Source organism: Dreissena polymorpha, chromosome 16 (assembly GCF_020536995.1).
Source record: "Dreissena polymorpha isolate Duluth1 chromosome 16, UMN_Dpol_1.0, whole genome shotgun sequence".
Lineage (NCBI taxonomy): Eukaryota > Metazoa > Mollusca > Bivalvia > Myida > Dreissenidae > Dreissena > Dreissena polymorpha.
Window position 1 is genome coordinate 18,956,658 of NC_068370.1, and position 17,550 is coordinate 18,974,207.

Genomic DNA, 17,550 nt, shown 5'->3' on the forward strand with positions numbered 1-17,550 from the left:
CAACTTAAGAGTACTTTTTTTTAAGTATTACCTGAGCAGAAGACAAATTGAGCAGAAGTAAAATACTTGACTCTGCAGAAACATTCATTCAATGTCAAATTACTTCAGTAAGGTAGTCAGGGTTTACACGAACCCACAGCACAGTTCTTCACAACTTGACACTCTGTGGTTATTGATACAGACTCGGGTTCCACATACCATTCTGCCACACTGACATCATGATGTTTTCCTTAGTTTTCTCTGCAATCTTTCTGTGGAACCAGCTACCAGAAGCTCAGACAACAGCAGACAGACTTAAGGTATACAAGCCGAAGGCATACTTTACATTGAGCTGTAAAACTGAGATAATATGCTATTTATTTGCTTTTAAACTTTGCACATATGAACGCAGCACATCAATTTGTACATACGAATTCTATGACAATGCCCCAGAGAGGGATATTGTACTTTACTTTTAGAAAAGAAGGACAGTGGATCCTACTCAGAAGATACATTGAAGTCAACAGATTATATCAAATTATTTTGACTATCTAAATCGAAAACAAGCCTAAAGTCTAAGGTCCCATAAATGCAATCAATATCATTTGTATAAGTTTTCCAAAACAGGGTGATTTATATTATTTTCATTTATATTTATGTTAACTTTCTACATAATTATACAAATATACAGAGTTCTATTGCTAATCTGAATGTAGGTAAATATACATGTATGAACTTCTGTTAAAAACCCATAAACAAACTGCCAATTTCTATAATTTAAGTTTGCGTTTTTAGATTAATGTCAACTAATAACAGTTTATCAAAATTTAATGCAGAAAAATTATGTATTGTAAAGTATAAATTAAACCTGATGAAACAATTATATGTTATTATAATGCTATATGCTATCTTCCCACTTTATAAAAAGATAGTACATTTTTAATGTCTAGTGTACGCCCTTTTATTTTACGCCCGCCTCTCAAATCATATAACATCATTGTGTACTGGCTCACAGTGCAGTGACCTTTATTAGAAATGATTAATGCACAAGATGGGCATAGCGTCGGATATTTTAGGGTAGGTGGAAATAAAGCCACCTGGAATGATGCCCACCTGGATATATCCCCCCCCCCCTTGTTTATCACTTCTATTCTGTGCTTTTATCCCAATATGTCCGATTGGGAGAACCAATGAAGTGGGTGGTTATATAACTGGTTGGGCATATGTCCCATGTGCGTGTCTGCCTACACTGGAAATTGCCTGTGGGGTATAGGGAAGAGGTGGGGGGGGGGGTGCTCCAAGACCATTGGTAAGTCAATTAAAAGTAAAGACTTCACATAAAGAATAAATCAAAGTACTGACAGTACTGGTGTGACGATGTTTTTGAAGAGGATTGATATAAAAGCATCTATTTAAGTTTATCTACATCACCACAATTGTGTATGTGGGTACGAAAATTTTGGGTAGGAAAAAAATGGGTACGAAAATTTTGGGTACAAAAATATGCCCAAAAAAAAGTTAAGTACGTAAAAAGATTTGGTTACGAAAAAAAGTTGGGTAGGAAAAAAATGGGTACGAAAAAAATTTGGTTACGAGAAAAAATGTGGGTACGAAAAAAAATTGGGTACAAAAAAAATTTGGTACGAAAAATGTAGGGTACGAAAAAAAAATGGGGGTACGGGGAAGTAGTACCCGTGGGGAACTTGATCCTTTAAGCGAAACTGGGAAGCGGGTTACATTCTCGATCAAATATAACAAGAAATATCTTTAAAAAGGTATTCGACGCGTATTTTCTGTACCACTTATCTTAAAAAACTGTCTGTTACAGTAAAACGTTTGTGGGTTATAACATTACGTTTCAGCATATAAATTCAAAACTTGACATGCTCTTTAATTACACCATGCTCTTTAATTTCACATGTATATCATACCAAACTTTATATTTCGTTGTTTCCTTTTCTAAGTTAATGATGCTATGTGTACGGACGTGATTTCACAATCCCGTGTGCAAGAACATATACTTTTTCTCTTTTGATTATCGTTCTTTTTCTCTAATTCAATAAGCTTAGGCATGTTTGTTCGTTAAGTACGGCAATAATTTCATGACGATTCCCGATCGAAAGTGGGTATGAGCACATAGTCGTTAGAGCACTTGAATACGTGAGTTCGCCCATGAACACATGATAAGGTTAACTAAATCTCTGCGATATGACTTAATGTGTTTAAAACAGCAAACAATATCCAACAAACGAATGAATTGTCAATCATAGTATATGCACTGATGTGGCTCTGTAATTTATGTTTGAAAAGTTTATGAAATATGCAAAATGAGAAAGCACGCAGAAGAGCGAGTATCACAGATATGCCATGGCTATTATGCTGTTTATATACATGTACCATAGTCGCTACAACGTTTACAAATTGCAGGTTCCAAATAATTCGTTTTCTTTACACTCATGATCGCGTTGAAAGTTAATTAAACACGTTTTAATTCGCAATTTATTTACTGAATCACGACAAATGTCAAATACAATACAGAAAATGCATAGTTGTTTCATTGATTTATAAACATATAATGGATTGAATATAACTGATTTAAAATTAACGTTTTCAAACTACTGTATTACTAAATCTTTTCCCAGAATATGCTGTCCTATTTATAGCTGAGCTTCCTATACCTTTATCAATGATAATCAGCGAGGTATGCCGATTAGAAAAATCGAGCTATCTCAATCTGACTGGCTCGGTCTTTTACATAGGTAGCCATTGTGAAGAATTTTTTCGGCGTAAGCTGCATAAGCCAGCTTTTCACCTTAGCCTGACCTTTGTAAGTGTCCAATAAAATTCCAATAAAATTTCCCGCGGCTAGGTACGAATGAATACACTTCATTTATTCCATTGGCTGATTTGAGTATACAGTCAGGTCGTCAGTTCGGAAAAGTCGCCAGTTCCGAAACAAATTACATTTCATTCAACAATGAAAAATAAGTCTTACCACATATGATTGAACAAATTATACAGCCATACACCTTAATATTTGATGATTTTTTTCGCAACAAACCGGAAGAAAATATACAAATGTAAACAATCTGAATTGTCGAAACGCTTGCAGACATATTTTCGAATGGCGGCAAAATCCTCTCTGCGCGATCGGTCATCGGAAATTAGAACACGTTTGCTTCTATAACGGATTGTCCATGGTAAGTGATTTTGGTATTGATTTGAAGGTAATTTATAAGGAAATAAGAAAACAATAAGATTTATACATTTTCAGTCAAACTGTGAATTAAGAGTTTCGAAAATGACTCGCTGCCACAGGTGTCAGTTCCGAAACAGACATGAAGCAAACCAGGGGTAATCTCAAATGATTTTTTACCTGTCAAACATCGTTAAGTGATATTGTAAATTTTATTATTGGCCTTTACACATTGCCTGGGATGAAATGTTTTTTTTTTAATGCTTACTGCTTGAAAACAATATAATTAAATTTGGTCCCAACCAGCATTTTGTATATTGCATTATTGAATAGGTGACATGCTAGCTGTTGCTAACTGTATCAACCTGTATGGATGTGATATTTATTTTATTATACTAAACAAAGAAAACACAACAGCTTAATAAGAGAAAAACAATTGCTTGTTTATTCATTTACTTAGCACTCTTGCTCATACATTTCTGAATGTACGGACGTTTAAAAGGCATGTTGCTGGAATTTACTCATAGACAAAAGAAAACAATGTATTCCAATTTAACTGAATCTGGTTATAAAAATGTAAAATTGTGTGATTTTATTTTTGTTTTAATTAAAAACATATGCACATGCCAGAAAGAAAAATGAAATAAATGCAGTATATTTATAAAATATTCTCTTGATGCGGAAAACTTGTGGTGCTATTTTCAGCTAAAAAAATGGTGATAAAATAATGTCGCATGTGACTGTAATATGGGTAAATGGGAATTTGAAATGTGCTAGTCACGTGAGGTATAATTAAAATAGTAAGGCTTATATCATTATTTTTTCGGTATTGTGAAGGACGCAGATGTGCCCCGACAGGCAATGGGGGAAATGCAGCAGCCCAGACCTTTCACCCATGCATCTGTGATGTGTTTAGCTCTACCCATGTGAACTTATGAGTGTTGTACACTTGCCAAAGCTCTCTAGCAGTTGCTTATTTACCAACCTTTTCCTTTTTTTATTTTAATTGGTTCCTAGTTTGTTTGTTTTCTTCTAGTTTTTACCAAAAGCTTGAATTCCTATTTGTCTAGAAATTGATTTAGTTATTTTTAATGGTCAGTTGTTCATATGTCGAATTGATATGATTTGTGAGGCTGGGTTCATCCCCTCTGAAAAAAGAACAACTAAGTAAGGGTTTGTTTTAATAAAATATTTTATATCCAGTCTATATGTGTGGTGTTTTAGGGAAGTTAACCCATGTTCCACTTATATTTTGTGGAATAAGTTTGTACAAAACATCACTTTAAATGTTATTATGTATATTTTGCTTATCCTTTAAAATAGATTTTCATAGTCAAGTGAGATCAAAACACCTTCATAAGCATATTATCTGAATAAAGTTTACATGAATATTCACTACCATAGAACCTTGACATGCATTGTGTGCTGCTGCTTTCTTATACATTCTCATAGTTTTGTGTGACAAACTGTATGGTATGCTACCCAGATTTGATTCATACAACGATATGTTGTTTTCATTTATTTTTACCGTCATTTCGGCATCAGAAAATGCTGTCCTATACAAGCATTTACACTACATAGATTTATTATGTACATTGTATTTATTTTTTATCACTGCCTTTTGCATTAAAATGTACCATCCCTGTCAGAGCAGAGCAGGACTGTTCGATTTATTGGATATTCCTTTAGAAAACTGGTCCTTGTTATTTGCATTAACTGTAATCTTGAATTGTCATGTGCAACCTACACAGGTTGAAATCGCTCAATATTTTCTGGTTTCATGTAATTGTTTGTTAAGAATCTCTAATTTGTGCTCTGAGAAATGAAACTTTCCTCTCATAAAGCTTGTGTTGTCTCCAGTGGGCAGAGGCTAATCTAAGATAACATGGGGCAACATTAGATTGTATATTATAGTATATTTCATGCAAGTGCAAGTGTGTGATCTCAGGTAGGACCCATTTTATTTCGTTTTAACAATTCCTACATCTTGTTTTCTATGTTGTTGCTTGGAAACAATATACTGTATATTGTAGTACATATGTGTATTATATGCAGGTGCCCTTCATTGTGTGATCTCAGGTAGAGGTCCATTTAATTTTGTTTTATTTTTTACTTTTTGATTTCTTTATTGTTATAGTTTTTACACAAATCTGTGATCAAAAGCTAGTCTGGTTATATTATTATGAATGTTAAATAAACTATTTTGACAGTTGAAGTTTGTTTTGAGACGATCCCTAGTCATAAAGTGCACCTCCTGTCACGTGATTCGCTATTGGAGAATATTAACCGGAAATGGAGAAAGGTTTCGGTTTAGAAATAACATAAACACTCATTTATATTTCGAACCGAATTCAAAATCAAGGTAATCGAAGCATAGAGGTTAAAATTATATGTAATACGCCCTATATCCGAAATTAAAATCGATCGCCGTTTTAAAATATACATGGGTAGTTTCGATAGTGATTCGGAACTGACGACCTCACTGTACCACCAGAGCATTGGAAACATATCCGCGTCTTTGTAACACTGTTTTACTGTATGAAACAATTTTATCTCGAATGAAAAGGCTTAATAGATAGAACAGTTTTACACTCAATTCTCGACATCAATACAGTTTGTGCGTACACCTTTTATTTTCAGAGTATTACCAGCGCAAGAGCGTTTATACTTAAAAGGCTATGTTCTCATATTTAGTACTTACTTCCTTATTCCTGTCAACATGTTAACATGTAAAAGTATAAAGAGCAATGGAAGCGAGGCCTCACTTTAAAGCATTGCATTTCAACCCGCGAGGTATATCGGGTCAATTCGCGGACATTCCGAGTTTATATACAGGTCATCACCGGAGTTGGCGGCCAGTAAAATAATCGTTATATAATAAAGACGCTATCCGTGAACTAGGTGACCTGGAATTTTCTTTAGACCAGAAATATGTTAAATGAAGATATTCAGCAATATAAGTATGGTATGTAAATAATAGATTCTTAATGTGTTTTCAACAATACAATGATAAATATTATTGTTGATAAATTTAACAATAATTATTCGTCCATATTGCCTAATGTACTAAAGTGATATTATGAGCATGTAACAGTTTATAGGTGTCTATCGCAACCGTTGATTATTTTTGATGTTTCTACTTCATATACACTTATATTAATTAATGCAGCATCATCATACTAAAACAATATACCAGAAAGAGAAAAATAATGCATTTGAATATCAACCGTACTTTCGTTTGACAACTGATCATGCGTTTACGAGTTGAACCTAAATTTAGTTTTAGTGCAGATTTGTTCATACGACACAAAGACGCGAAATTGTTTTACGGATCATTTCAGCTTACAGGACTGGGTGGGTCACGTAAGAATATCGAATATAAAATATATTTTTATAAACAACTGGTAGCAAGGTGAGTTGCAGATAATTAATCAGTAACCACATTTTAACTAACTATTTTGACCTGTTAATTCTTTTCAGCTCAATTCAACAGTGCAAAATGCCCATAATATCACTTTAAGCATTAGCACGATGATAATTGATACTGTTAATAATCGAATCAAATAGCAATGCCCGACAAACCACTAAAACAGGTTTGTTCGAAGAACGCGCCTATAAATACGGATACTTCTCGTGTGGCCGGTTGACTCATATGTTTAAATTTCACTTCCATTCTTCTTTTGGTTTTCTGTTTTGTATCTATAGGTTTATGACCAGCAATATGTTATAATGTAAAATAAGCCGCGAAAACTCCCCGTAACATCCCGTACTGCGTGTGATGCAGCTAAGAACTGCACAGAAAAAGACATTCGCTATACTTGATCTCATTCATTAAACTATTTACGCCGTTTATCTTTTTTAAAGATATTTCTTGTTCTGTGTATTTTTTCATGATATGATAACTTAGACGATGCTTCGCAGCATCGTCAAAAAGTAAGATATTTTATGGTGGATTCTGGCGTCCTCCATCTAGAGGCCAGACATTCCTTAAAACTAGGTCTTTCAGAAATAAACCATTAATATAACATTTAATATAATTTTATCCTTCACGTTTTGGCTTTAAGATAAAATACACATGCTGAGATTGCCACATGGTTTTTTATTTATCATAATATTCAGACATTCTGTTTGGACAAGTCATGTATATCATGAATACACAATATAACACAATTCCTGTACAACAATTTGTATATTAAAGTAAATGATTTGTCATCAAATATAATAAACAAACACATTCAAAGTAAATCTGTCATCATTAACGATAACATCTAGACATTTTATAGCTGTGAAACCAAAAATACATCTTTAAAAAAACAAACAAAAAAAACAACAAAAAAACAACATCCCAACACAAATTATGTTTGTACAAATAAAACAATAAAATAGGATCTTTAAAGCCTAACAATTGTCCTTTAAAATGTGGCAACAATAACTTTGTCAATGATACCTTGGTTACACTTACCTCGTTTTGTTCAATGTATATTAAAATTTAAACAGTAACCAGCTTTGTAATAAATCAACAACTACTTTACCTATAAATGTAATATAAGTTAATTTTTGCTCATTCAAACACTGTTAAATGTAATTAACAACATAACATATGGTGTGAATATAAATTGTTAGCTCAATAATACAAACAAAAGGGCCCCGAGTCGCTCACCTGAGAGACTAAGATGGAAAGAAACAAAGATTAAAACTCTTCAGCAAATATTTCAAATTATTGGTATGACAAGACTGACTTTAAAAATAAGATGTTCCAAAGTATTTACAATAGGCCTATATAGAAAAATACCCCACCTACCCTGGCGGCCATGTTTTAAATACCCAGATTAAAAAAAAAAAATACAATGTATATATAAGGAAAATACTTCTTACATACATAATAGAGAAAACTTCCCCATCCCCAGGCGGCCATGTTTTTCCACTGATCACGACCATTTTCAAACTCATCCGACATATCAATAAAACCAATGTTTTGACCAAGTTTCATGATGATTGGCCAAAGTGCGACTAGATGGATCAAAACAATTTTTGAACTCAACCGTCGTATCCAGGAAAAAAATAAAATGTTCTGACCAAATGTCATGAAGATTGGGCAAAAAATGTGTCTCTGACCACAGCAGACAGCCCCACCCCCTGGTGGCCATGTTTTTTCACTGATCATGACTATTTTCATACTCAACCAAGATATCCATAAAACCAATGTTTTTACCAAGTTTCATGATGATTGGACAAAAAAATGTGACTTCTAGAGTTCACAAGCTTTTTTTACTACCGTATATAAATATAAGGAAACAGACCCAACCTGGCGGCCATGTTTTTTTACCGATCCAAACCACATTCAAACTCAACTGTCCTATCCAGGAAACAAATGTTCTGACCAAATTTCATGAAGATTGGGCAAAAAATGTGTCTTCTAGACTGTTCACACGTTTTCACTATATACATTAGAGAAAACTGCCCCCTTGTTGCCATGTTTTTTAACTGATCTGGACCATTTTCGAACTCGTCCGAGATATCAATGAAACAAATGTTTCATGATGATTGGGCAAAAATTATGTCTTCTAGAGTGTTCACAAGGTTTCTCTATAGCCTTATAAGGAATAATGCCCCGCCCCCTAGCGGCCATGTTTTTCAACGGACGGGAACCATTTTTGAACTAAACCAACATATCATTAAGAAAAACATTTTGACAAAGTTACAAATGTGACCTCTTGACTAGAGTGTTCACAAGCCAAAATGTTGACGATGGACAAAAGGCGATCTCAAAAGCTAACCATGAGCACGTTGTGCGCAGGTGAGCTAAAAATCAGATCTCTTTTTTCAGTGACAGACATAATTTATCGAAAGAGCCATCTGAAAAGTGGAACAAAACACATCGTCCCTACAAATACTGTATATAATGAGGTTGGTAGTTGGAGGCTAAACAAAACTGTGCCCCTTTTCAACAACCTTTTCCTACACTTAAGTGCTAAGAAAGTTCCTGAAACTTAAGTATTCTACAAATGCCATACTTTTTTGGCTTGTAAGTATCTTTAATAACATTATTCTTTATTTATTTTTTTTTTTTGGTAAGCAACATTGATAGCCAGTTTACATGCAAACTCTCAGAAGTGGTCATCTTGGTTTTAAGAATATACTTCATTATAAAGTTTTAGAATGGGTGGGTGAAAACAGGCGCAGGGCTTCTTGGCGAGATAGTTATTGTATACAACAGATATAAACACAGGCAAAATGTACATTGTGTAAACATATACCAGTTTTTTTATATAGCTGGGACACATAAACCCAACACTTTATCATTCTATATTTTCGAGTGTCTCAAAAAGCCCACGGCTTTGGATCTGAGAGCTACAATAAATAGGCTGAAACTTAGCTTACTCTTTAAGCATTAATGATAAACTCAAATTGTTTTGTAGGTTTAAAGTCAACATGTACATATCTGGTTACACTTTCATCCATGTATCTTTCTGATATTAGGTAAACTTTACATGTGTTATAATCTGAATTGCACAATGTACATGCAAAGAGTATCTGATAAAAATGGCCAGAGTTATTTAATGATTTAAAATACACAAGTTATACCAAACTCTCATAGCAAAGAAGCATATTACCGTCCTTAAATGGAATCAATAAGTCTTTCATAACACAATAACATACATTTAAATGTATCAAACAAACAATACATAGAAAATTGAATTCAGATATAATATTTCAATCCAAAATGACAAAGTTTTTTGAAAACAGAGATTTTTTATATATAAATAAGTTGAGTTAATAATGAACTTTATATTATACAGCCGAACATAAATTATAAGCACTTATTCAGTGCTTGAAGAAATGATACACTAAAATGGGAACATGCTACTGGTAGATGTCATTACAACAAAAAATAAATAAGTTATATGAGTACAATTTGCACTGGGATAATCTGAGAATTCCTGTACACAATTTTCTGGCATGTTTGAACCATTTGGAACACAACTGCAACAACACAAACTGTACATAGATGTTTGTTTCATGCATTAATTTAATGAGCACCTACAAGAATAATTTCCATTAAACTATGTAAACTAAGAACAATAACTAAAATGCATAAATCCTGTTTCTCAATTTTGCAATAGTTTGTTCCCATATACTGGTATGATTTCAATGTATATATAAATCAGAGTCTGTATTGACCACCTTCTGACCAGCATCAGGCAAAAATGGGTCTAATGCCATTTGTGATTGCTCAGGCTGGTCTGGTGCTACATTGGCCACATAAAGACCCATTTTTGAATGACGTGTCTCATAAAGACAAAACAATGAGAACAAGTAAGTCCTGAAAATGTTAATACTACAGATCAATAAATGACCACAATAAAATTTTGATCATAGATTGATATGCCAATGCTGAAGTACTTTTGTTTAACCCTTTACCATTTAGAAGCAAAGTGAAAATGGCTATGTGAAAACAGCATAAAACCAGAACAGCCTGCGAGTAACTCACAGTCTGTTCAGGTTTTATGCTGTTTGCTGCTCATCAGTATCTAAGGATTGGAGATGAAGCCAAGCCTTAAAAAACTTATATCTAGTAAGAAAGGTCTTAACTTTCTAAGGGACTACAAGTGCGTGAAAATACTTATCTAAGGGGTAAAGGGTTAAGAACAGGCTGATGGATACAGCTTGATTCCTCAGTAATAATGACACATGACCCTGTAACCTATGGAGACAATCAAGATGCTCATGTAAACAATTAAGATAAGTTCAGATTCAGACTAATAAAAGGATGGAACATTTTTGAGAATGAGATTCAACAAAAAAATATGAATATAGCATATTCATGTTGCAAAATTATATGTTTGTACAGATATGTGAGACATTTTCATACTAAAATAATTCCCCTTTAAAAATAAGCTTTTGTGGTTTTTAATAATTAACTTGATTAAAAGGGACTTAACCTTCAAACTGAACATTTGTTAATTTAAAGATCTTATATACATATAAGAAGATTTATAATTAAATTATGGTCATTAAAAAAAAACTTCTTCCCTGATACAAATTAAATTAAATTACAAAAGAGAAAATACAGAAAACATCACTTTCTAACATAAAAAACGTCAGTATATTAAACAAATTAAAATGATGACCACATGAATTTTTTTGCTCTTTCTCAAAAGGTACAGTTTTTAAAATGAGTGTTTGGGATGAATTTCTATTTCTACATTTATAATTTAATTGTATGTATACATGAATGTATATTAAATGCTTATGCCAAACCTTTGCGAAAATCAAACAGACAAATATGGTGCTGACAGTGACAAAGTGTTTGGGATGAATTTCTATTTCTACATTTATAATTTAATTGTATGTATACATGAATGTATATTAAATGCTTATGCCAAACCTTTGTGAAAATCAAACAGACAAATATGGTGCTGACAGTGACAAAGTGTACGGTAATTATTGCCTATATATTTCATTACACAATACATTGCATACCAAAAATGCTCACAGAATCATAAAGTCCTTTTACAACAACATTTCATTTTTTTAAAATAGAGTTAATACATATATGTCAATGTTTTATACAAAGGTTACTTTATGATGAATAATGTACATGTACAATGCAAATGGAATGAACATTTGGACTTCAACCATGTCTATCTTCCGCAGCATTTTGTGAGAACATAATTAAAACTGTTCAGCTGTTCTTGCATGAAACAGTGTGTAGATTTTTTGTAGTTTCTTCTATACATATATGATGACAAACTACAAGTATCGGATATCCGATGTACAGAGCATTGTTGTTGTCAATAAAAAGGGCATCAACAATTTCTACAAAATTGCTTGGTTAAGTATTAAGAAATGCAGGTTGTTTTTTAACCTAAATGCTGGTTAACAAAAATGGATATCGACTATTGTTTTATTATAATAGTCTTTGCAAGGTTTATTAATCTGTTGAATATTTTTTTGTGTGTGACCAAGTACAATATATATGAGCCTCCCTGTGTGAAAAGGGGTTTAATGCATGTGCGTAAAGAGTAATCCCAGATTAGCCTGTGCAGTCTGCCCAGGCTAATCAAGGACGACACTTTCCGCCAAAACTGGATTTTTGCTAAAAATAGAATTTCTTTGAACAAAAAATATCATATAAACAGAAAGTGTCGTCCCTGATAAGCCTGGGCAGACTGCACAGGCTAATCTGGGACAACTCTTTGCGCACATGCATTGAACCACTTTTCACAGAGCACAGCCCAAATCTAGTCTAATGCTGATTAGATCATTTTATATTGCACTTATACATACACACTTCATTATTTCAACGTTGCATGGACAGAGAAATAAAAAATTCTCTTATTGAACATTTCTATGTAAATCTTTATACAAATTTTAGTTTTAAAGACCATAATGCCATGTATATTATTTTGTTAGTGACCTAACTCTATCATGTCTCATGATGCTTTAAATTTCTATAATCACTTTTGTATATTTTCATAACTATTATTAATAATCTTGTAAAGGTGATAAACAAAATATATAATATAATTGCTTTTATATATGTAACATGATTTTTTTCTCCTTGTGGTATTAACCACAAAGGTCATGAACTCTACAGAAGCACATAGGCAAGTTGCCATGGGAAACATTAACTTGTCTGGAATGAGAAACATTAACTTGTCTGGAATGATGCATCTGCTGCCTTCATTTTATTAAAGTTAAGTAAATACATGTACAGTCTTTTGTTAAACGTTTTGAATCAATTGAAATGAATAGTCTTTTATTTATAGTCTGTAAATATGATTAGCCCTTCAGTATGCACCCATCCATGGCCTCATCCTGACATAGCAATGTATTTTTTAAAACATTTATAAGATACATTTTTTCTTCCATGCAAGGAAAAATCACAACAACAACCACACATTAAACAATCTAACAGAAGGATAGAACTGCAAAATTCGGTACACTGTTTGATGCCCTGTATTGCAGATTTTGTTTACAGACAACAATCAGTTTGTTCAACCCTTTTTGCAAGTTTGATGCAACTAATTGTTCTGTAATTCATTGCCAAAACACAACATGAAATCCACTTCCAGTTTGTAAGCTGTATGAGCGGCACACAATTCCTATGTTCATTAACCATTGTTTTTTGTTTCTGTATTCTACACAAAATGATGAAATGACAATGACAGGATAGTCAGATATTATAGATTGCACTGTGCATGTTTTTTTAATGAATCACTAAGTCTTGTGGGAATGACTAAGCAAGTTGTGATTACAACATAATTTATTGGAACAAAATAGTATGTCATGCACCTACAATCCTCAGACCGGTCATGTGACAGGTCATGTGACTTATATTCACATTTGTTTACACTCTTACAGTACTTCCAACTCATTTTAGTCAGTTATTAAATACAACATAAACTTTGACTGTTGTTGGCATAATATATCAGGGCAAACTTATATATTTATTTATTCTTAACTATATTGTATGTTATGAATGTTCATATTACAAGTATCTTTCTACAAGTATTTGTATATCATTTCATCTTTCAGTTTAATCTACATGCAATATTTATGACCTGTTTACAAAACCCTGTGCACAGAATGCATCATACAATAGAGCAGATATGAATTTATAGTATGTATTGCAAATTGCTGTATTTGTTGAAATCAATACTGCCCACAAGATGACCATTTTAGTGACCAACACAGTCAGTCGATCAACCCAACATACACTGAACATTCCCTATGGATAAAATCTTGAAAATAACAAATTATAGAATTTGAATTTAACAATTGTTGTTTGTTGATGACTGAACATCCTGTGTATACAGGTCCCCTTCACGGTGGAGTTCTACTGCTGCAGTGGATATATCTTGTAGGTTTCACAAGGGTTTGTAAAATCGAGGCTTGGCATACCGTCAGTTGTGCAAAGATATCATTTCGTTATATGCGTCCACCTGAAATAGATTTAAAGCTTAAAAATTCAATTTAAGTTGTGAAATTAATCAATGAAAATTTAACACAGAAGTCATTCATCTTTGTCAGCACTGTAAAATGATATAGCTTAGTTCTTACTTTGTTTCTAAAATACTTGTATGATCATGTTTGAATTGAAAATTGTTTGAAGTGCTGCTGTTTATTAGTCAATAAATTATGATGAATTCAGAAATTATTCTCAAATATCTTTATAAACACATGTTTAAATTATATGGTGTATTTTTTTAAGCAAATGTTAAGGATTTGATCATTGATAAACAAGAGCTAATTCCATCATAGATCTTACATTATTCTATATATAATGTTGATGTACCTTAAATAATAAGCCTTTGATTTTAAAACACATTAATCAGTTATATATCATATATTTGATGAAATGCTATATTCCGGGTACATTCTTTAATTATTGGTCTTCAGATTTTGAAAGATATAGATACATTTAGATTTGCCTAAGTACATTCTGGTATAAAATAGTTTAGTGAAGTAAATTATATCTGAAACATTAATTTATTTTGTTAAGATCATTTTTGTATACAATCAATTTATGCTATGAACAAATGTTTAAAGTAATAACAGCCTAGCCTATGATTTTCTTATAGTTAATAGTATACTTTGTGTTTGTATGTTTTTTTTTATTACTATAAAGTAATTAGTTTGATTTAATTTCAAGGCAATACCTGATATAGAAATTTAGGAGAAAAGCAAACATTCCAAGTTGAACAATGGCACCAATAACTCCAACCTAATCCTCGAGAAAGTTACCAAATCTTTATCTATGGAATGAGTTCATAACTGTGCCAAAGTATGAATCCACAAAACAATTTTTAAAGTTAAACAAGGGCTGTTTGTAAAACACGCATGCCCCCCAAATGGGCTGTCAGTTTCAGTGGCAGCCATTGTGTAAATTCGTTTTTTTGTCACTGTGACCTTGACCTTTGACCTAGTGACCTGAAAATTAATAGGGGTCATCTGCCATGATCAATGTACCTATGAAGTTTCATTATCCTAGGCCTAAGCATTCTTGAGTTAATTTACTGTTTAAAGTCACTGTGACCTTGACCTTTGACCTAGTGACATGAAAATCAACAGGGGCCATCTGCCAATCATGATCAATGTACCTATGAAGTTTCATGATCCTAGGCTTAAGCGTTCTTGAGTTATCATCCAGAAACCATTTGGTGGACTGACCGACAGACTGACAGACAGACGAACCGACATGTTCAAAACAATATACCCCCTTTTCTTTGAAGGGGGGGCATAAAAAGGGAAATAACTCGGCAAAAGCCTCTATTCCTCATCTTGTCTACAGAATAAGTTCACAACTGTGCTCCAATACCATATATACATGTTGAGACAAAAGATCAAAAGTGATTTTGTAGTACAAACAAAAGAGCTTGATTAATTTAAATGATAAATAATGTCATATTATATCCAGATAGATTTCAGAATATTTTTTTAATTTGTCAAGTTTATACCCAGTCTTTAATATTAATTTATTTTTAAACGTCATAAGTTCTAATGAAAGATACTAAACACAAACATTATTTTTAAGAAAAGCCAGTTATTTTTTAAACACTTTGTATGAATTGAATATACACATCCGACACTAAGTATATATGGAGAATATCTGATGTGCATTGTTAGTTGATTGACACTTGCTACATATGGTGAATGATTGATGTACATTTTAGATGATTGACACTTGGTACAAATAAAGAGCACCTGATGTATATTGCTAGTTGATTGAAACTTTGTATAAACAAGGGCTGTTTGTAAAACATGCATGCCCCCCTATATGGGCTATAAGTTGTAGTAGCAGCCATTGTGTGAATACGTTTTTTTGTCACTGTGGGTGTTGGTGGTGGTGGAGTAGTAGTAGTAGTAGTAGTAAGAGTAGTAGTAGTAGTAGTAGTAGTAGTAGTAGTAGTAGTAGTAGTAGTAGAGTAGTAGTAGTAGTAGTAGTAGTAGTAGTAGTAGTAGTAGTAGTAGTAGTAGTAGTAGTAGTAGTAGTAGTAGTAGTAGTAGCAGCAGCAGCAGCAGCAGCAGTAGCAGCTGCAGCAGCAGCAGCAGTAGTAGTAGTTGTAGTAGTAGTAGTAGTAGTATGCATTACAAAAATGCAGTTAGCCTTACATTTGGTAAAATTTAAATATATTACAAGGGAGGCAAATGCTGTAACAATAAATTTAAACTAATTGCATTTGTTTCCCCTGTATATAAGAAAGATATTATAGTGTATTACCTCCCCTGTCCTGCTTATATTTATATTAATCAACAAAATTAAACATTAACACAATATTTAATATACAAAATATACAAAAAAATCTCATATTCTGATAATACTTTACTGATCCACTGTATTTAACTAAAAGGATGATGTTTCATTGGACTGATAATTATAGATTTAGGATTACAGACCAGTTGCTTCAGTAATATTGTTCAGAGTGTGCCCTGTTGGCCGCGTATGCATTCTTGAGTTATCATTCAAAAACCATTTTACTATTTCGAGTCACCCTAACCTTGACCTTTGACCTAGTGACCTCAAAATCAATAGGGGTCATCTGCGAATCATGATCAATGTACCTATGAAGTTTCATGATCCTAGGCCCAAGCGTTATTGAGTTATCGTCAGACAACCACCTGGTGGACGGACCGACCGACCGACATGAGAAAAGCAATATACCCCCTCTTCTTCGAAGGGGGGCATAATGAAGTACACCAGATGCATTTTATTAATTGATTTAACCAAAGGACTCACCAAATAATTCTTCCGAAGAAACTATATATTTACAAGGCAGTCCAAGATACAGCTTTGATCGTTTTGACTTTGACGTGTTGACCTTAATTAAGATCCAGCATGGCTGATTTATGACCTTTCCATAGGTGTAGAATATATGACCTTGAAGTGTAACCTTGACCCAGTGTAATTGACAACTGCCTACTGCAGATTGTATCAATGACTATAACATTGTAGCCAAGTGTAATGTAAACCAACAAAATAGTACTCAATGTATGGCGCAGAAACGAAAATGTTGGCACAGAAACATGATCTTGCCCATGGTGCAGGATCACAGGACTTGGTGAGAACAGATACGTGGTGCTTTGTTTTCAAATAACTTTTTAAAACATTTTTTTTTAGAATTTCAACTAGTACATTAAAGACAGATTTATATTCTGCTTATGGCAATGTGAAATACCGGTACATCATAATTACTTTATTTAATAAGCATGTGTTCTTGTTCAAAAATTCTATGTGTACTGCATTCATTTATACGGTTATGCTTTAAAGAGAAATTTTGTCACCGATTTCAGACGTATTCAAGGATATACCTTCAGATATCGACACAAACTGCAAGAAAAACTGTCTTTTATGCACTAAAGATTTTCGC

The 17,550-nt window shown here is 33.0% G+C and overlaps 1 protein-coding gene across 6 annotated transcripts in view; it reads right to left on the bottom strand.

The window, feature by feature from the left end:
• Positions 1–17,550, bottom strand: part of LOC127861490 (single-stranded DNA-binding protein 3-like) — a 479,133-nt gene that overhangs the window by 394,690 nt on the left and 66,893 nt on the right. Inside the window, exons 16-17 of one of the 6 annotated variants that reach the window (XR_008040238.1) lie at positions 11,565–14,124; positions 7,255–11,437 (exon numbers count right to left, since the gene is read on the bottom strand). The exons of 4 other annotated variants lie outside the window; for them this stretch is intronic. Coding sequence is in view for 1 of the 2 variants with exons in the window: in XM_052400019.1 (XP_052255979.1) it covers positions 14,086–14,124 (39 nt within the window). In the remaining variant the exon portion in view is untranslated. Of the gene's footprint in view, positions 1–7,254; positions 14,125–17,550 lie in introns of those variants that run through there. One more of the 6 variants, XM_052400019.1, reaches the window with a different exon arrangement.